Source organism: Uloborus diversus, chromosome 5 (genome assembly GCF_026930045.1).
Source record: "Uloborus diversus isolate 005 chromosome 5, Udiv.v.3.1, whole genome shotgun sequence".
Lineage (NCBI taxonomy): Eukaryota > Metazoa > Arthropoda > Arachnida > Araneae > Uloboridae > Uloborus > Uloborus diversus.
This window is the reverse complement of record NC_072735.1, coordinates 151,121,477-151,142,355: the sequence shown is the minus strand read 5'-3', so window position 1 is coordinate 151,142,355 and position 20,879 is coordinate 151,121,477. Positions and strand designations below refer to the sequence as shown.

Below are 20,879 nucleotides of genomic sequence, written 5' to 3'. Positions count from 1 at the left end.
TCCCATTTCCCAAAAATTTTTACCTGGATTCTTTACACTCACTTGCTTAGATAAACCATACATGAATGGGAGTAACTTGCTTGGATTACTTTCAAAGAGGAGATCTGAGAAATTTTGACATAAACCCCCACAGCAGCAATCCCCGAGCTTTATCATTTGGTTATAAAATGTTCTACTTGTATAAATAATTTTACACTTGAAAATTAAAAAAAAAAGATACACATACCTGTCGAAACTGTTTAGCTAATGTTTGGTAATCAGTAGAAAATAATCCATCTTGGCAGATAGAGAGTAAGCACATCAACCTCAAAGCACTAGCATAGGGATCCTTGTTTAAAAATAAAGAAAAATAAGAAGATCTTTATAAATAAAAACAAAATTTTAAAAACTGTAACACATTCTTTTCCACTTATAAAAAATGAAAGACAGCTGGAAACCTTATACAAGTATTTTGAGTCATACAGGGGAAAAAATGATATGGTTTAAAAATAAAGTTTTTAATCATTTCAGCAAATTCACTAGAACAGAAAAAAAATTTCAAAACTGAAATGCCCACAGCTCACGGATTTTGATTTCAAGTTGAAACAGGAAGCTAAACTGTTTAGTTTAGCTTGTAACCTTATGGTTTTTTCATGAATTTTGTTTTGTATGAATATTCATTAGATTCAATTTAAAAAGTTATCTCTATTCAAAATGCTCTGAACATAAAAAGTTGTATTTTATCATTTTCTCTATCAAACCAATTGCACAAAACGCTGAAGTCAAGTGTGGGTGCCAATTATATACATTTTGTTCCTCATGTAAAGTACCTCACATCCATCAAGTTTTTAGAAACACAATATAAAAGAGAAGAACTGAATTGTTTGGTGGAAGGGACAGAAATTATTTTATGGCAGAGCAGTTAGGCAAGAGGAAGTAGTTATTTATTGATGAACTTAAAAAATTATTACTCCTCTCATCACCTCATAAAGCTATTCATCATTGGAGAGTACAATATATGTCATTGAATTTACTGTGATTATGAAAACGTATGGCTGGTAATGCAATGATCAATAATAATAAAATGAAAAATTCAATTATGTCAACTTATTCTTTGCCTAATTTAGAACATTTAGCAGCCTCCAGCAAACTTGGAAATAAGCACAAATTTGAATGATTTATATTAAGAACACATTTAAAACATTTTACAAATTATTTTAAACAAATTAAAGGAAATGTAATAATTTTACTAGCTACTCATCTTTTGAGAGAAAATTCGTCAAAGTTCACATAAAAAAGAAGGATTTCTTTTTAAATTTACCAAGATAGTATAGATGGACCGTCAAATATCAATACCTGCTTGCAAAGCATTTTGGTGAAATAAGAGATTACAACAAATAACAGAAAAAATTTCAAAAACATTCAAACCTGCTTATTAATAGTGTCTTCAGTGTGTATTATTGCATCTTTTATGTTCTGGTTTTCAAGTATGCCTAAAATAACAGACAAACAGTGTTTTCTTTTTGAATCAAATGCAGAGGTTTAACTGCCTAAATTAAAATAAATTAGTACTTCTCTCAATTTGCAGCCGATCTTGAAGGTTATCTGCTTGTTTCTGATCTAATATTACTTCACATGCTCCAATATCTAAAAGGGGAAAAAATACAATTATCTAAAATGAAATCCTCATATATATAACAGCCAATGATCAAGTAACGCTCTTGACGCCAAACACCATCCACAATGAAACTCGTGCCACAGCATAATAATTTGATACTATGTTTTGGTAATGTTTAATATGCAGGGGTAGGCTTAATCGTAACAAGGCTGAACTGGATCTGGTAACTTAACTGTTGTACTGGTAAGACTCCTATTTTAGGAGAACCAAAAAAGTGGTCAACAATTAACGCTATCAACTGGAGTTTAGGGTCAATCCACTGGAGTTAGGGTTAAAATTTCAACTATCAAAATATCACCAAACAGACAATGGCTTCATTCAAACGTAGAAGCAATTTTCACCCGTCATATCTTGACGGGCAATTTTCTAGTCATAACATGATTTTCATATTTATAAATAAATGTTTTAAAAAATATTGCATGCTTCTAAAGATGGGAAATATGGTCTTATCAAAGTAAGTGTCAAAATTAACACTAAAATACTTTTCTTTGAGTGCCAATACCTGATTATTGAGTTATATTATTTGTAATAAATGAAATGCAACAATTATGCAATATAAAAATGTTACAAAAAATATGAAACGAATAATGATTTTAATTAAAACACTATTATCATGGTTTGTTTTAAGTTATTTATGTCATTTTTAAGATCTTTAACACCAGGCTGGCTGGCAGTCTTGCTGGCAACGATCAACAAGGCTGGTTGTTGATTGTTGAATCTTCCACTGTTAAATTGTTTTCCATCTTTCAGACACAATAAACTACAAAAATATCATTTTCCTGACAAAAAGTGTTCTCTGCATTATTTTAATTTAGTTTTATCGACACTTCATTTTTTTTTCTAATTTGCATGCCCGAAAAGTTTTCTGTTAGGCCAAGTTTATCATGTGTACCCAAACACTGTTACCTATAGTATAATGGGTCAAAAAGATAGAGAGAGAGAGAATGATTAAATAAAGAAAATAAAAAAATGCATACGTAAAGTTAGAGCAGCATGCTCTTGACGAATCTTTCTTACTTCTTTAGATACAAACTCTTTCATATCTCCCAAGGACATACCAGATGTTTCCTGCACGATTAGAGAAATAAGATATTTTCAGTCAAACATACAGCTCAATTTCAACTTAAAAAAAAACCCTAACATAAGACTACACGCTAAGAAGGTACAAAATGCAATTCTTTTTTTAAGAACTATATATTGGAAACAAACTGAAGGAAATTGTAATTACAAAACAATTTCAACATTATGCTAATTACTGTGCTGTTCTTGTTTGCGTACTGTATGTTTTCGAATATACTTTGAAGCAGTCTGGTACATACATAGCACCCCCGCAATACAGGGGGGGGGGCAAGAGGTATGAGGGCACAAGCTCTGAAAAAGTAATGCTATTTTAAAATTAAAATAACAAATTTCTTATGGGGGAGGGGATGCACTTCTAAATCTCGCGGGGAGGGGGTGAGTACATCAAAGTCTATGCATGCTACTGCTTTGAAGCACATTAAAAAAATACAATAAATACTTGAATTTTAGGATGATTCAGAAGACTACTAGTCTAGAAGACTGAAAGTACAGTAATAAAAAAATACATATTACTGTTTAGTAATTGACACTTGCTCAAAAAAGGTAAGAAAAGCTTACACAACATTATTGTCCATAACCTACTACTGTCCATTAAACAAAGGAATCATAGTAGGACAATCTTCATCAAATTATATTTTCCCCGTAATTGGGGTCATATTAACAATTCACTTCAAAAGTCACTTGCATCTTCTTTTTCCCATTTCAGCATCTTATTTTACATCAATTACTTACACCACCACAGACTGCCAGCCCCGACTTTCAGCTGACAGAGTGGTAAAGTGGTTAGATGCTGGTTGCTTACCTCCGAAGGCACAGATTCAGTCCTGGCTCCAGTCTTTGGACTTTCAAGCTGCAGAAAATCGACAGCGTCGATGTCGTATGATAATGCGTCATGTAAAAGATCCCACGAGTACTTGTTTGGCATAGAGTATCTCTTGGCAAAATTAAATTCCTAGTGCTGTTTCGCATCAAATAGAGCCCAAGTGCCTCCATCTAGTGGGAAAACTGGGCATCAAAATCCATGTGGCAATGGCATCTCGCCGAAAGTTATGCCAAGTGAAAGGGTGGTTGTTAAGCCAGGGGATCGCACTAGGATTGCAAAAGGCAGTGCCTCTACCACAGCATCATTAGAAAGAAAGAAAAAACTTCCCCCCTCCCCCCCCCCAAAATTCTATTCACATTTGAATTGATTATTTCAGAAAGGGCCTAAGTCCAATGGATTCCATAGGACTTCCTCCATATCTGAAATATTCGATTAATTTGGATTGGTGGGTTACTTATTTTATCAACTGTCAGTGTGGCAATCAATCAAATGAGATGTGAAATTTTCGCTCAAAAAGCATGAAAGTTCAGTTTAAAAAAAAAAAAAAACTAGAAATCAAAAGCTCTTCAGCCAAGTATTGTAGAGATATTGGTCACAAATTTAAAGTTCCCAAAGCAAATTATTTATGAAGTTGAACTTCATGGAAGTCTTTTTCATACTCGAAGGAATTTAAATGGTATCTGTGATGAGAATTTTGCAGTCCAGCACATTTCTCCTGCTCTACTGAATAATATTAAATCACTAGGGAAAAAAGTAAGTTATGATTTTCAACCCTGACTAAAACTTTTAGTGGGATTTTTTAGAATTGAAGTACGATTTTTCTTCCTTTGCAGTTCAGTTTATTTCTTCAACATTTTGGATGAATATTTATTTGAACAAAATATATGCATATTGTGTAGAACAAAATTAATTTGGTGAGAAAAATGCTAGCAACAGAAATAAGTTTTACAGTAGCAAGTTACTACCTCGATTAAATTTAAAATCTCTTTCAAAGTCTGTTACATAGGCACTATTCTTCTTTTAATCATTTATGCCATTGTTAGTGTGCTAATTATGTACTTTCAATTGTCCTTAAAAATGTATCTAAATGCATCCAAAAAAAAAAGTAAAAAAATGGCAATATTGACAAAGAATGTGCTTTGGTAAGTATTGGCATTAAATAGGTTTAAAAATATGTTTTGCTTGGGGCAACTAGGAGCAAAATGTGAGCTCAATGTTCTAAAAGTGTTTGAGCATTCAGTAAAGCTGAAGCATAGTGGTATTCTTGATCTTTTATTCCTGTTTCTTTGCAATTAAGTTCATCTGTTCATTCATTCTAATAAGATGGCAGTTGAAGATTTTTGCCAGCTATTCCATTTATACTAGCAGTCTTCTTAAAATAAGCTTGAAAAGTAGAAAAATTGAAATGAGAAATTTTGTGATTTTTAAACGTATGCTCACTAATGGTGAACAGCAGAACAGCAAGCAAAAGGTTTTTTAGTGAGAGGGATTTCAGAAAAAGTTGTGGGAGTCACGCAATCTCGTACCCCAGCACAAACCCTGATTAAATATGTATTTCCTAGTAGCTCTTCAGCTGATCCTCAACAACAAAGGCAAAATCTAGATTTGTTTTGCAGCTATTTTCCCAGTGTTTAAAATTCTGTCTGAAAGTTTTTTCATTCTCATGGCCACTGATGAAACCAGCTGTAGTTCTTAAAACTGGCTTGCCATTAATGTATTTATATTTTATATATTGACACTTCCTTTCAATTTATTGTTAAAATTTATCCTCAATGAACTCCATTCAACACAGGCATTACCTATCACTTATTTTGGTTTTATTTTTTTGATACATCATCTGCATGAATACCTGCAAAGAATGAGAAATACAAATTGTTTATCTTACACTTTTAGATTGAAGTTCCTTTGCTTTTTCACGTAATAATCCAAAAACACTCGCAAAATATGAGTTTCTGATTTCTTCAAATATCTAAAAAGAAAAAGAACCGAAAGATTACAAGTGAGTTTTCCAAACACTGACTGAAAAATGTGATTAAGTTAATGAATGAAAACATAAAAGATTTGTTTCAGAAATGTTAGCAACACACAGTGAGTTTCAACACTCTGAAATAGAAATATATAGTTATAGATAATTTCTATATCCAGTTCCAATAGAAAATCAGTGGTGAAATTGGAGATTTTGTAAGCAAACTTCTTATTTTACAATATAACCCAAAACTCCTTTACTACTAATTCCAGAATTTATACCAATTGAATTTCACTGTCCCATACAACTAAGGTAAAGTATTACTGCATAGCTATGCTGAATCCAGATTAGCAGAAAGACATTCAATATCCAGTGCCAAAAAAGTGTCCAGAATTTTATTATTAAGTTGTTGCAAACAGGAAATTGTTATCTATGAAAAATTGTTGCAAATCGAAACTTCTAATATTCAAAATTTTGATAGCAGACAGTTGATTTTAGAAGAAATGTAAACATACTGTGATTCATTTATAACAACACGGCTACTATTTATTCTCAAAAAGAAAATATTCATTGGTATGGAGTGTAAAATATTAGCTAATATAGGTTAACAACCCCAGTAATTGACACTTTAAGAGTTTGTCCTTATACTTACCTCTGTTTTTATTACTTAGAAAAAAAATTATTCACTTGAAATATTTTTGTATTAAAGAATGCACATCTGTGTATCTATTCAGAGCACTAAAATCAAAAATATTTAAATTGATACTTTTATGAAAATATTTTTTTTAAAGTTACCAAAATCACCAGTAATTGGCACCCAATACCCCAGTGTATGACACCTTGTGATCCAGTAATTGGCACATGTTAATAGAACTGGAAAATCAATTTATTTTTCACTTTTAGATTGCTTACAAATTTTATCATCATAAGAAACATAATTAATGTTAATTTAAAGTAGGTAATTTTACAGAAAAAAATGTTAAATCGCATATCTTGACATTGAAAAAGTATTTTAGAGAAATAAAATAAAATTTGGAGTGTTGCACAGAAAAAAATATTGAGATTATTGCTGTTTCATATTTGGTATGCAGTTTCGATTTTGCGAATTACCTATAGCTGTTTCTACAGAAAAGGAACATTAGGGCATAGACTCGATGATTCTGAGGGACTATAAAAAATGAACCGATTCTCTACCGTCGCAATATCCGACAGATGGAAAAACATTTGTTTTTTATTGTTTCTCTTAAAAATTTAACAGTATATTCTGTAGGATTCAAATCAATAGTAGAACCCATATAATATAGTTGCTGCAAAAGAATCAGAAATCAAACCAGTAACATATTGCACAACACATTAATGTTTATAGGCACATGTGCCAATTACTGGAGACTAGCAAAACTGAAGCACCACTAAATGGCATCCATCATTATTTCGAAAATCCAAAAAAGGACAAAAAATATAATTCTATCCACTCAAAGTAACACCTTTCAACTAAACAAAACTTTTGACAGCGAAAGTTTAAAATATATTTTAAGTCAGTTTTTAATAGATTGATGTGCATGCTTCCCTTAAGCCAGAGAAGAACCTTTTGCAACGAAAATGGCCGATTTGACACAAGACCCAATTATTTCTCTTTCCTATGACTGCTACCATTTCGTAACATGAATTGAAGTTATAATCTTTAAAGTAAATGTACATTAAGTTGGTATACAGCCTTCTACTTTTAAAAGATTGGATATGCATCTTATTTTAGGACATTTTTGTTGGAAATGCCAATCACTGCCGACCTGCCAATTACTGGGGCTGTTACCCTATGTTTTTTTTTTATTTACTGTTCTGTATGAAATAACAATTCATTACAGCATATTTAGCTAAAATGGGTATACACAGCTGTAAATTTAACAAAAAAAAATAATTTTCTTGAAAATATTTCCATAATGATAAAGGTTTTCAATTACAATAGCAAATTTAGTTGTATACTTAATCTGTTTACATATTTTTTGAGCTAGGACTTCTGTTAGGTTAGTTCTTGAATATTTTAATTCTTACTAAATTTTCCGGATGTGTTCGACTCCTTTGAGTTCTTTTATGAGAAAATGTTAATACAAACAAATAATGCCATTACTATTCTTTTTAGAACCAGAAAAATTAGAATTAACTTCTAATACTTTCATATAGAGGCCTTAGTTTCTTTAAAAAACTTACTAAATCTCCACTGTTCAGAGTCACTTTCATCGGCTCTTTTCCAGAAACTTCTTTAGGAAATATAACACGACCTAAAAGTTTTAATAGCATCATAAAGTAGCATAAATTAAATGGATATAAATAGACTTATTTGAATCACAAAGCAATATAAAAGCAATGAAACATTCCATAATTAACACTCTGACTGATCGATTTGTAGACCGAAACCACTTCAAAAATTGTATTTCTTAAAATCTCTGTCAGAATACTTTTGGATACTTTCTTGAACCATGCCTTCAAATGCTGCAATTTAATAGACAACTAATAACATCTGCTGGTGGCTTGTACAATTGAGCAGTTGCCCCCTCCCTTAAAAACCATTTGCCCATCCACTTCTCTCTTTTCTGAGTTCAAAATTTACGATTAATCAAAAAATTATAAAATTGATCAGCTCACTTGTTTTAAGAACAGAAAAATTGATTTGAGGTGTTGGTTTGATATTTTTCTCAAGTTATTATTTTATAAAAATAAAATGGAGCTTTAATTTCAAAAATAGAAGTCTACTGTGGCAGTCCATCTTGATTTTTGAGGTTGCTTCCGGTTTTTGGATGTCATTTGATGAATAATATTGTTAAACTTCAATTGATAAAAAAAGGTCAAGTGTAGGAGCACTGCCCACCTTAGCTGCCCCCCCCCCCCACACCACCTTCAAGTCCCCACTTTTTTGGGGCACTAGCACCCTATAGCCAAAACCTAAGCAAAACTTCTAATGCAGCATGGTATGCATTTCAGTGTTTAAACGGGTGGGGATGTGCTCCTCAATGTAGAAAAAAACAACATGTCCACATAAATTGGGGAATGAGCAGATTTTGCTTCATTTGAGTTGCCCGTGGAAACTGCGGGATAAGCAGCCAGAGGATTAAACTATCCCAATGCCATTAGGAACTTTGTTAATTTGATTAGAATTAAATGTCTTATTTCTTACTTTTAAAATTAAATTAACAAATTAAATTTTGAAAGAACATTAAAAAATTATCATGTTTATTATTATAACAGAATTGTACTTTTAAAAATCAAGCAATAAACGAAGAAAATGTGACAAGGTAATGCGCATTCTCTAGAGCATACATATTGCTCAATTCATTTGCATAGGTATGACACTTTTACGTACATATTTGCACTTTATTCCCTTGATCTTAAACTTTGGCTTTCAATTGTTATAAACAGTAAAACCACGATTTAACAATTGTCAAGGGACTGCAAAAAGTTATCAATTAATCAAGGAGCATAGACATTCCATGCAGTCAAATCCGGGCCAGTGAAATGTATCATTGAATTGAGGAAATTGATACATTGAAGTAATACTAAATTTGAATACAAGGATCCATTATGTATCGTAACATACAGTATCAATTATACAAGAATTTTATGCACTTAAAACATAATTTGTACATATAACCATGTTCAAGATCAGGGGAGTGTACAGGGGGGAGAAGGGACACTTGTTGGCCCGGGCCCAAGTCTGAAGGGGGCCCAATATTTCAAAAACCAGGCGTGAAATATAGGGGTAAACAACAGGGAGGGGGGCTCAGAAAAGTAATTTGTGACAGGCCCCAAAATTTCTGCCCTGTACAAGATTCCTCAATGGAGCACCATGCTTAGAAATGCAAGCTTTGAAGTTTGGGGCATGCACTAGCCCCCCCCCCCTACCTTATTTGACGAAATTGAGAATGCACTGACATTGGAAAATCAAAAATTCCATAAAAATGATATTGCATGAAAACAAGCGAAGATTATAAATTACAGGTGCACAAAATGCAGTTTTTACAATTTGTATTATAAATACTGTTTGAACTGAATAAGAAAAATACATTTTTAAATAGAACTTAAAACAACCTTGAGATAATAAAAATAATTAGATTTTATGAGAGCAAGAATTTTTAAAATGCAAAATTGACAAAAATAATCACACAAAAAAAAAAGAAAAAAAAAGACATAAATAATGTTAAAGAATAAAAATGCACCAAAAACACAAAATATGCTCTGAATAATAACAAAAATCACTAAAAAAAGAGGTGGGAAAATTCCCCCCCCCCCAAAAAAAAAGCAAATGTCATCAAAATCCATGTTTTAGTTAGTATGCACATACATATTAATACAATAGATCAAAATTTCTGAGCTTACCGCTGTTGATTCCAAACGTTTCATCTATAATCCCTTCATAGGTGAGCTGGGATAATAGCACAGACACATAATCAATATCTGAAACCCAAAGAACAAAAAAAAAAAAAAAAAAATCACAAACAAGAATTAAAATTAAATAAAAAGGAAGAGGTATTAAGATGCACTCCGAAAATTTCCTGTTTGGTTTCTTAAAAAAATAGGCTATTAAACATGAATAATTATTTTTTTTAAATTATACTTCAACAAACAAAGAAGCCACATACCTCTATCCAGAATTATTAAATGTGATATGCCATCAGCATTAATACTATCACACTTTTTCCCCATCATCAAATCCATCATGTCTACAACCATCTAATATGAATAAAATAAATTTGACTAATATACATAACAAATACATTGTAATTTACACTACTTATTCACCATTTTAAAATTTCAATTCATAAATTTATAACTTAACATTACAATAAATGCCAAAATTACATATGTTAGAAGCAATGCTTGCTTTTAAACAAATATTGGTGATGCTTATTATGCTTTCTTGAATTTTAATTTGTTTTGAAGCAATTGGAATGCATTTATACATATTTCTAAAATTAAAAAAAAAAATCTGTTAGGGATTAATCACACGAAAAATTAGTTCAGTTGATGCAAACTGAATATAAAAATTTTAAATACAATCTTTTTTTTCAATATTACAGGCAATAAGCAATGTTTAGTAATATAAAAAGCAGAATATCTTACTTGAGCACATCTACCTTGTCCAAAAATATTTTTTATTGGTCCACAAATTCTACACAGCTGAACTAAAGCTGATGCAGCAGAATATATGTTTGTCAAATCTCCATCCTAAAATTTATGTATTTTCAAAAAAAAACGGAATAAGTCAGCATTTCATATAAAAAGAATTAGAAAATCTAATACTGTTACTTTTAAGTTATGAATATTCTATGGTATTCCAGACTTGTGTGATTTTTGAATTTACAGCTTTCTTAATGAATCTAAAGTTATGATTGTATTTGTAACAAAAGCAAAAATAAACTATTAAGGTTTTAATACCAGAACTTCAGTTTTCATTCTTTGATGCTTCATTCCGCTAATGCAGTAAGTCAATGGTTGGCGCTCTATTAAGTACAGGCGTCACAGGAATATAATGCTGAAAACCAGCAAAAACACCATCCACATTAATATAAAAATATTAACTTCTCAAAGCTGCGGGAGGGGGTGCCCAATTGGCCCCTACCCACTTCACTAAATGACGGCCTGGAATATGTGCATTCATTCCATTTTTGACATAATAAGTAAAGAACAAAATAACTTAATTACTGCAGCAGTTTATTACGCAAAAGATAAGGCATTTCAATTCTATTTTCAATTTCCCAGGTGTTTGACAAAAATGCGAATTTTTCATTACTTTTTAAATAAAAATAAAATTCTCTGAGGAATCCAGGCTTTCTCTGACCCATGAGAACACTGATTAACTCCCGCAAAGAAATAAATTAGTTTAAAAATGGAAAATCTTGGTGCAAGAAAAAGACAGTTCCACATTTTACAAATTTTCAGGAATCAAGAAAATATTAATTAAACAAAAATAGAATCATTTTTAGAAAGATTGCCTTTATATTGTACGAGAATTTGTCTCAGCAAAACTAATTTCAATGGCATTTCAGCAAAAAATATTACCTATGTGTAACTACTTGCAAGGTAATGGAGCTATCCCATTCTTGGCTTAAAAACATGTAATAATCAAAAGAATTCGGATTTTCAATAATAATTTAAATAAAATTTGGTTATAACATGTAAAAATATGAGTTTTGATTTTTATGCTTTTAGTTTCCCAAGAGCACAGTCAAGCCCACTTGCTGGAGCATCAGTTAAAAAAATATGTCCATTGATACAATAAATTTTTAATGTAATAAAACCTTGAACTTTGTCTTTTTGATCCCTGATAAAGGAAATAGCTTGCTTATAAGAATAACTTTCATGGCCAATTGGCTATTCGATAATGCAAGCTTGACTGTACAACAAAATGTGCATTGCGTAATGTTCTTCACTCCCTTCTGAAACCTAACCTGATACTACCCTCCTAATAAAATATTGGTTAGAGTAGTCTTGTTCTTATACAGAATGAAAGACAATATTTTTCTTCAAATATTTCAATATAAAAAACCAGCAAAGAGTGAAGCTGTCTCTCTTTTGCAAAAGAAATCTTCAACTATACTAAAGAGAAAGAGGTTTAAACTTTGCCAGCAATATTTTTTCTCAATATGTTTTTAACATTATAATTAGCAATGCTTAGATATCATTTAACAATATACAAGAGTTATTATAAATGCAAAAAAGATGCTCATAATAATGTAAATCTGAAACCTGTAAAATGTTTTAAAAATAAAAAATGCATCTGTTTTTCTAATAGAGTATCTCTGGAAAGATCCATTTTTATTATAAAATATTTCGTAAGAATTCAGTTTCATGATAAATATTTTTGAGAACGATCTATTAACATGTTGACTGCCAACTGCAAGAAAATTTGTAGTTGGCGCTATTTTCTAAGACGCCAGCTAAAGTTATCTCGTACTTGTTTACTTGCTATTTTTATGCAGCTATGTTTAAATTAGGAATATCTCAGTACAAATATTGATAGACGGCTTCTGAGAAACAAACAAAAAAATCAATGCTGGCTTGCACAAACATAAAATTTATTTAAAAAAAAACGAACAAAAAATACAATTGAATAAATTAATTCAAATTCAAGGAAAAAAAAATTCTATTGTTTGTGGGATTCATTAAAACAATCTTCCACACAAAGGGCTGGCTACTGTTATTACAGGCTGAACAACAATGACGCATTTCTTGCTGTTTTTTACTCGGGTACATATACAACATGGTTTTGTTGAGCGTTTTTTTTTTTTTTTTTGCATGCGGTTTTATTTTTTAGGCTTTTTGATGATAACTATGCATGAGAATTAGAATTTTTAATAATATAATGTGATTAAATCAAATTGTCATTTTAGGCCAGATTTCTAAAAATTGCCGTGGCAGTCAACTTGTTAATGGAGTTATATTTTTCCTAAACAAATCCTTCATATAAAAACATGTACTAAAGTAATCTAAAAATATCCAAGAAAACTTCTTGAAACTCATTTCAACATACCAAATAAAACCTTCTGTAGAAGTCTGACATTTCTAGAGAAAGCAAATCTTTGTCACGATTTAAAAAGCCAAGAGGAAATTCCATTTGCTGGATGAATCCATATGCTCCTTCTTCTTCAATGGCCACTTCACAAGTGTGCAGCTTAAGATTCAGAAATTATTTATTAAAAACAAAGGGGGAAAAATCTGAATTGAGAAATTTTGAAATAAATGAATAAAACACTTATATTTTTTAAACAGACAAATGCATTAGAGCATACCGTAGAACCTTGTTTGTCCAGCCCCCATTTATCGGGATCACCAGTTTATTCGAATCAAATTTGTCGAGTTAAAGAAGAAAGTTTTAATAGTTTAAATAATAATTTTAAATTATGATTGCAAGAACAGAACTGTAAATAAACCAAATAGTCGGTTTTGGTTTCGATTAAACGTACAACTCTAATATAGAACATGCAGCAAATTATAGTACTAATTTAGCAAACAATATGGCGTTCTTGGACAGTCAAACCAACAGCACAGCAGCTGGAGTATAAATGATAAAATATTTGCGAGGAACAGTACTATGTAGTTTTGTTACAAAGCCTTCATTTTTGCTGTAATAATAGATAAGTCTGCTTATTTAAGAATGTGTTTGGCTTATTACCCGGATTATCTGGATTTTTGTTTATACAGATTGCCATTGGTCCCAGTTAGTCTGGATAAACGAGGTTGTACTGTGCTATCACATTGTTTTTAAAGACATCATACTTGAGAAGTACAAGTTGAAAAAATAACAATCATTACAAGATACTTGAAGGGTATAAAACTTTTTATTTCGTATGGTATAAAATAATTATAAAAGACTTTTCTTTTAAACCTGGAGTAAAACAACTGGCCGAACTCTCGTATACCTAAGATTTAACTTCACTAACATTTTCGGGTCGATCACATGATGAATTTGACATCTGATTAGCGAATCAGGTGCAAGTTTTGCTAAGGGATTGGTTGAAAATAACATCAATAGAAGTTTGATCGGTATGAGGATCACTAATTGTTCATATTTAAGCTCAGAACGCCTTTAAATTATAAACAAATGCTAAATATTTTCCCATTTTAATTAAAAAATAAATAAGAGAATAGCCATATGGGCAAATAAAAATTCAATTAACCTACCTTTCTAGGCACATTAATTATAAAATATTTCCTCTTCTTCCCGGATCCTTCATCTGCTTTGACATGCTCAACAATAATTTTAGCATATTCAATTGTTGGTCTAACAAGATAAACACATCTGCAAAAAAAATGGGAAAATTTTCAGAGTAAATGTTTAATGCTGTTTTCATACAAATAAGATTTTATCAGGTAAAGCTTATAGTTATATAACTTCATTCATATAAAAAAAAAACAATTTCAGGCAAATCTCATTAATAATGTTTAGTCGGATACAAAAAAAGAAAAAAAAAAAGAAAAGTTAAGGCAATGTATTGTGCTGTGAAGGAAAAGTGTCTTGCTGGGTGCTCTTCCTAAAAGAATTTAACTTGAATTCATTTTGTCCTCTAAAAAATTAAACATCTGATTATCATCTTATCACATTAGCCACATAAGGGAACATGTGCTCTAACATCTCAATTAACCTCCAGCTGGAATATAAAAATGTAATAAAAATTGAATTATTTCTCTGATATTTTTAATGTAATGTTTGACCATGGATAGTAATTTGGCATTCGGCCAAGTTAAGATGACTCCAACTGAATGAATGTAGCAGAGGAGAAGTAAAAATAGCAATGGGATTTTGAGGCACGTGTTTCATAATTTCACTAGGGCCTTATTTATTTATTGACTTCATTGAGGTGAAAATGAGTGGAAATAAAATGAGTTTCTATGGAAACTACAAAAAGAAAATAAAATATTTTCATTTCATTTGGAAATTTAAAAGTAAAATCCTAAGCTCAAAACTATATTGTAAACAAAAGAAATCAATTACTTTTTGAGTGACAATATAGATCAAATATAGTTTTGATTTAAACTATCGCAGTGAATAAATTGTTATTTTTAAAAAACAGAGTTGCATTAATTAAGAGGCAAAAGTGCACATCTGTATCAGAAAAACTACCATCCCTCCATGATAAATCCTCCATGTCCGTCCATTCCTGCAAACCGGATACGAGCCCTTCCATATAATCAATGGTCAGACAGTTTGCCTTCATTTGATATATGTAGCATTGAAATTTGAACCTAATTGCAGTTGATTCTGTCCAAGGCATCTAAGGCAACCTACATACTAGGCAGTTAGTGAAATCAACTTTTTCAATAGGTTGCCTGTCAACTTGTTGACTGGCATTTTTCATTATCTTCATATGACATAGCTTAGTTGAATAAACTTTTCTTCCAATAAGCAAAAATTATTAAAGCAGCAGCTTCACAATGCTGTTTTAACTGAACCGAGTTGACTGCCAACTAGATTATTTGTGTGTAGAGTAAACGCTTGGTAAAATCCCGATGAGTGTAATCAACTAAAAAGTCACTTTTTCATAATTAAATAAGTTAGTAATAGTAAGATTAACCTAATATGTTGTACGATTTGCAAAAACTTGAAATGCAATAAAATTTAAATTTAACATCTGAGTGTTTTCTCTTGAAATAAAGTTACTTTGAGTGTGATAACATTAGCAAAGTAATGACTTGAATTAATTTTGTAATATGCAGGGTTCACATTCGAGAAAAAATTAAGGTAATCTCTCATCCTGATCAACATTTTAGGCGTGAATTTTAAAATTGAGCTGGTTGTAGCTTTTTTCTTAATTGCTTGAATATTTTTGACAAATATTTATTTGAACAAAGTTTTTGCATATCTGCAGCACAAAACTTACTTAACAAGCATAACATCATTGAAGGAGACTATTTTCTGCTACACAGGCAAGATTCTTTTTTTAAAAGAAACATTAACTAAATGTTGTGCTAATGAAGTACAGTTGAATCCAGACTTACGGGAGGGATGCATTCCAAAACCTTTCGTGCAAGTCGAAATTTCACGTTGTGGAAAAGGGAATGTGTAAATTTTTTTTATAAACATAATTAATTACTTTAGACACTTGCTAACATCACCTCAAACTATTTTAAACCATTCCTTAACTATACATTACTGTTTCTTACATAAGGAACTGAATTTTCATTTGTATTTCTAAAAAAAACTGTTTTAATCAACATAAAATATTTTTACGATGCACAAGATTAGTGATCAACGGGAAAGAGAGACATAAAATAAGCCAGTACAGTACGTACAGTATGTTGCAATAATACAATGATGTACTATAATAATAATGTACAGTAGATCCAGTAGTAATATTTGTAATTTTAAAAAATGAATATGTTGATGATTTATGTTGCTTGATCAAATCGTTATTCTACTATATTTTCAAATACAGTTGCTCCGCTAGTTCTTTTATAACATTTCCATCTATATGACAACACTCCTCTTCCTGATTTCTTTTATTCCCAATACAAGAGCAGCTTCCATTTTCATAAATTTTGCATTATGCTTATACACTACTCAGCGAACTTTTACGGATTTCCTTTTCTTGACTTTTAATTGTACATATGGAAGATTCATTCAAATGTAGTTATTGTGCTACCTTCGACACATTTTTTAGTTGTTCAAGCACATCGAGAGAACCTTTAGCTTTTTTTTAATTGTCAGAAACTTTCTCTCTTTCTTTCTGTCTTCAAAAACTTTTGCATTGTAGCGGGACTCGACTGTACTCTCAATTGATATAAAAATATCAATGCCTTCAGAAGATCAAAAAATGATGATTTTGCCAGCAAAAGCATTGTGGTGCTACTTGATCAGGGTTGGCCGGATTGGACCCAATTGGGTTGGACCCAATGGGTTTTTTTGAAAAAACCCATTTAAAAAAACCCATTATTTAGCCCACTTTTGGGTTTTTTAAAATTTTCTGAGAACTGTTTTTTAAAAAATAATTAATTTAAATACTTTTACAATTTAAACTTCTTTTTTATTTCTTCTTCACAATAGGCAATGGACATAAAAAATGAATTTTGAACTTTAATAGTATTTCTTAACTCTTAAGGGCATTAAAAAATGCTTGAAAGATTTTAAATAAATATATTTAACATTTTCCTTCAACTGGTCAATAAGGAACTCAAATTATCTTGACTAAGTCCTGTCATGTCAGATTTTCTCAATATTTGCAGATTGTACAAAGGATACTACTTTAGCTAAAAGCCTCTCATGTGAATTATTTTCTGCAAACCAACACGTCACAAAACTTGAATAACCGAGGTATATTTTTTAGAAATTAACAGGTTTTACAAATGGTCGGACAGAAAACAGAATAGGATGTACAGTATTTTCATTATCTTACGAAAAAGTTTAATATTTCTTACTCTGTACACAGAAATAGAAAAACAGGCAACATAAAATTCAAAGAAATGTCTTGATTAAGCTGGAATTCAGTAAAAAGGGATTTAAACTACTTGAGGTTCTACAGTAGTTTTGCATAACAAAATGAAATACAATAAAGTAAAATACAAAAAAAAAAAAAAAATGTCGAAATTAAAAACAAACAAATAAACAATAGATTTTATCACTCAAGAAGTAACTTTGCCTTAACTGTTGGTAATCATGCAAACTAAAAAAATCTGAAACTTCACCATTCTTGAATTTTGTCGTCTTTTATACCTTTCTTTAGAAAACACTGAATTTTCCAGCTTTTTTTATCAAGACAATTTTTGTGCTTTGTCCATATACTTATGCTACAATATGCTATGAGTACCCCACCTTTCCCCTAAAAAAAGACAAAAAAACCCACATTTCTTTTAAAAAACCCAGCTTTAGTTGGGTTTTTTTTGGGTTTTATTTAAAAAACCCAAAAAACCCTGGGTCCATGGGCTTTTTTAAAAAAACCCGGGTTTTTGCCAACCCTGTACTTGATGCCAAATGGGTTGAAAATACATTCTGTTTCATGCAACTAGCAGGCAGAAGAAAAACTCAAAATTCTAAAAGATGCTTGAGTGTTCAACAAACTAAAAGAATAAAGTTGTTCTTAATTTTTTATTCCAATTTATTTGGCTAAATTCCTAGATCCTTCCATTAATTGATAATAAGATTGCAGTTGAAAATTATCACAAGCCTTATAAATTATATGTTGAGGCATTTATATTGTTAATAAGGATCAGTGGGAACAGCTTGCGAAAAATTTTTTATTGAGTGGGATTTTAGAAAAAATTACGGGAATCACGTAATTTTGCACCGTAGCGCAACCCCCTCCCCTCGGTACTCTACTATAACTTTCATTCATTATGTAAAAAACATATGTTTGTTTACCCGTTTGTCAAACATTTTTTTTCTACTTAATTGTTAAATATTAAAGTATTTAGCCAAATCTAGCATTCAATTTGTCTGCCGAATAGGCAGTAAGCGGAATACTTTAGCCCAATATTTGGTGTATCTCTAATTAGCGCATTAATATTTTTACAAAAACAATCATGTAAAATTTATCTGATAATGAATACAATAATTAGAATGATGATAAATGTATTACTTTTCTGATTCTCCTGGTGATGATCCAGCCGTTAATTTAAATACTTTTTCTACATTACATTTCTGAAATCATAATATTAGTTCATTATCAAGAAAATAAAGTATTTCATACAGTTATTCACATTACTTTATAAAACTTAGAGCATATAAAAATTTTCAATCAAAACAAACTCCAAATAATTTAATAAATGATATATTTTGAGGCTTAGCACTAAATATATATATACCCACAAAATTTCAAACTCTTTTTTTCCAAAACAATACACAAATTAAAAGTACAGCAAAAGAAAAAAAACACTTCTTCACATGAATATTTGAAAAATATTAATTCATGGAAGTAAAATTAAAATCAGCTTTATGCCTTGAAATTTTTGTTTTGAATTATTAATATAATTTTAGCTTGAGTTTTATGCAAGAACAACATGCATTAGACCCAAAGAAACAATTGCATAATTTAACTTACTTTAAGAAGGCTAAAACTAAGAATGAAATCCAATGAACTTATCATTTCTTGGTCAAGAACTAAATCTTTTTTTCCACTGATCTACAAAAACAAACAATATAAAATGAATGAATATATTGTAAAAAATGGTATGACAAACAATTTTTCAATAAAATTTAACATTTCAAAATCCTTCATAATAGAGGAAATCATTAAAATATGATGAAGTAAAACTCATAAGGGAATGAACCTTAGAGCTCTTTGATTACTTTGAAAATTTATTATTGAAAGCACACCTGAAGACACCAAATGTGCTGAAGATATATTCAAAACTGATATTATGAGTATACTATCAGTCACACAAAATATACTTCAAAATTATGTAAATGCTTCTAGGTTAAGCAGGGCCCCCCATCAGGGGGCAGGGTTGCAAAGCAGACTTACAATTCTAATTTTGAGGGGGATGTTTTTAAGAATATTTTCCACTTTTGGGGTTAACTTGATGAAAAGGGTAATAGGAGTTTATAACAGCAAAGTTAATGTAATATGTCAAAAGATTTAAGAAACATTTGAACTCAACAAAATTTAAATTTATCATCTGGGGTGTCTTGTATTAAAATTACTTTGAATGTGATATTAGCTACACTACAACTTTCATTCTTCCTGTGAAAAAAATTTGCGTTTGTCGAACATTTAAATTTGTTTGCTATTGGGTCACCTAATTAAATTATTCGGTCAAACCGAATAATCGTTTTGTCTTCCGAATAGGCAGTATACTGAATACTTGGAGCATCTATATGTGCCGCCACTGCCGTAAAGTTCTATTTAAAAAAAATTTTAAGAGTTTTAGTGAAAGCACGCAAAAAATGTTTCTCAGTTTATTTTAATTTGTAGAAAAAAAAATATCCAATTAATAAGAAATGCAAATAATAAGAGGTGACCAATCCAGCAAAGCTGCAAAAAAATTAGCACCAGACTAAGCTAAAAAAAAAAAGCCGCATCCTGAAGTAATTTTCTTCATTCTAAAACAAATAGATCTATGTCCAGAATAGGCCCAAATCTTGTGTATAACATTTCCTAAACTCATTTTTTCTTTCTAAAGACAGAGCTGGAGCATTTCAATGGGAGACCATTGTGGCCTCCCAAAAATTTTTTGTTCGGCAAAATTTGACAGACGATTTGACAAATTCAGAGAAAATTTTGCAGCATTGCCGTGTTTTTATTTTTTTGTTTTAAATAACTAACGTTTCTTTTCGTTGGATAAAGGAATGTGAGCATGATCGTGTTTTCCAATTCGGTAAAATTTAAGAGTTTCATTCGGAAAATTGAAAATTTCTCTCTCCCAAAAACTTCGGTTCCGGGCGCCCGTGCGACAGAGCAATAATTTGCCGACTTTTTCTCAGGTTGAGTTCGAATAGAGCGATCGTTAACTCGAGATTGTGTTCAAACATAACAGTAATTTAACTATTTAACGCAATTATTTCCACACTGAATTAAAAATAACTGGCATAAAATACAAAAACAACTTCTAATAATTGGCATTTGAATCAATTAAGATTTGCTTCATCCAAACATTTCAATTGAAATATCTTACGGAATTCAACAAAGACAAAAGCTTCTCTGCAGAAGCCTGTTTAAGAATTTTTAGAGCCTTAAATGTAGAGTTCGAAGAACTCGACATTTTTGGAGGCAAAAATAAAATTTGTGTAAACAAAAAAAAAAAAAACAGCTGTTTTTATTTTGTAAACAGTCGCAGTTATAAACGGAAATACAAGAAGCAGAGCACCTCGGCAAGAAAGGAGCGGAGAATCACTCGGTCACTTAACCATATAAGTCCATAACTAAGTTAAT

At 30.8% G+C, this 20,879-nt stretch overlaps 1 protein-coding gene across 2 annotated transcripts in view; it reads right to left on the bottom strand.

Moving 5' to 3' along the window:
• Window positions 1-20,879, bottom strand: part of LOC129222369 (vacuolar protein sorting-associated protein 33B-like) — a 34,844-nt gene extending 13,965 nt beyond the window's left edge. Inside the window, exons 1-14 of one of the 2 annotated variants that reach the window (XM_054856864.1) lie at window positions 20,815-20,879; window positions 19,050-19,130; window positions 18,588-18,649; window positions 14,200-14,317; window positions 13,049-13,189; window positions 10,639-10,743; window positions 10,158-10,248; window positions 9,895-9,972; window positions 7,732-7,802; window positions 5,446-5,529; window positions 2,635-2,725; window positions 1,552-1,626; window positions 1,408-1,472; window positions 227-328 (exon numbers count right to left, since the gene is read on the bottom strand). In XM_054856864.1, the coding sequence (XP_054712839.1) occupies window positions 227-328; window positions 1,408-1,472; window positions 1,552-1,626; window positions 2,635-2,725; window positions 5,446-5,529; window positions 7,732-7,802; window positions 9,895-9,972; window positions 10,158-10,248; window positions 10,639-10,743; window positions 13,049-13,189; window positions 14,200-14,317; window positions 18,588-18,649; window positions 19,050-19,094 (1,128 nt within the window). In that variant the 5' untranslated portion in view covers window positions 19,095-19,130; window positions 20,815-20,879. Of the gene's footprint in view, window positions 1-226; window positions 329-1,407; window positions 1,473-1,551; window positions 1,627-2,634; window positions 2,726-5,445; window positions 5,530-7,731; window positions 7,803-9,894; window positions 9,973-10,157; window positions 10,249-10,638; window positions 10,744-13,048; window positions 13,190-14,199; window positions 14,318-18,587; window positions 18,650-19,049; window positions 19,131-20,622; window positions 20,730-20,814 lie in introns of those variants that run through there. The other variant, XM_054856863.1, reaches the window with a different exon arrangement.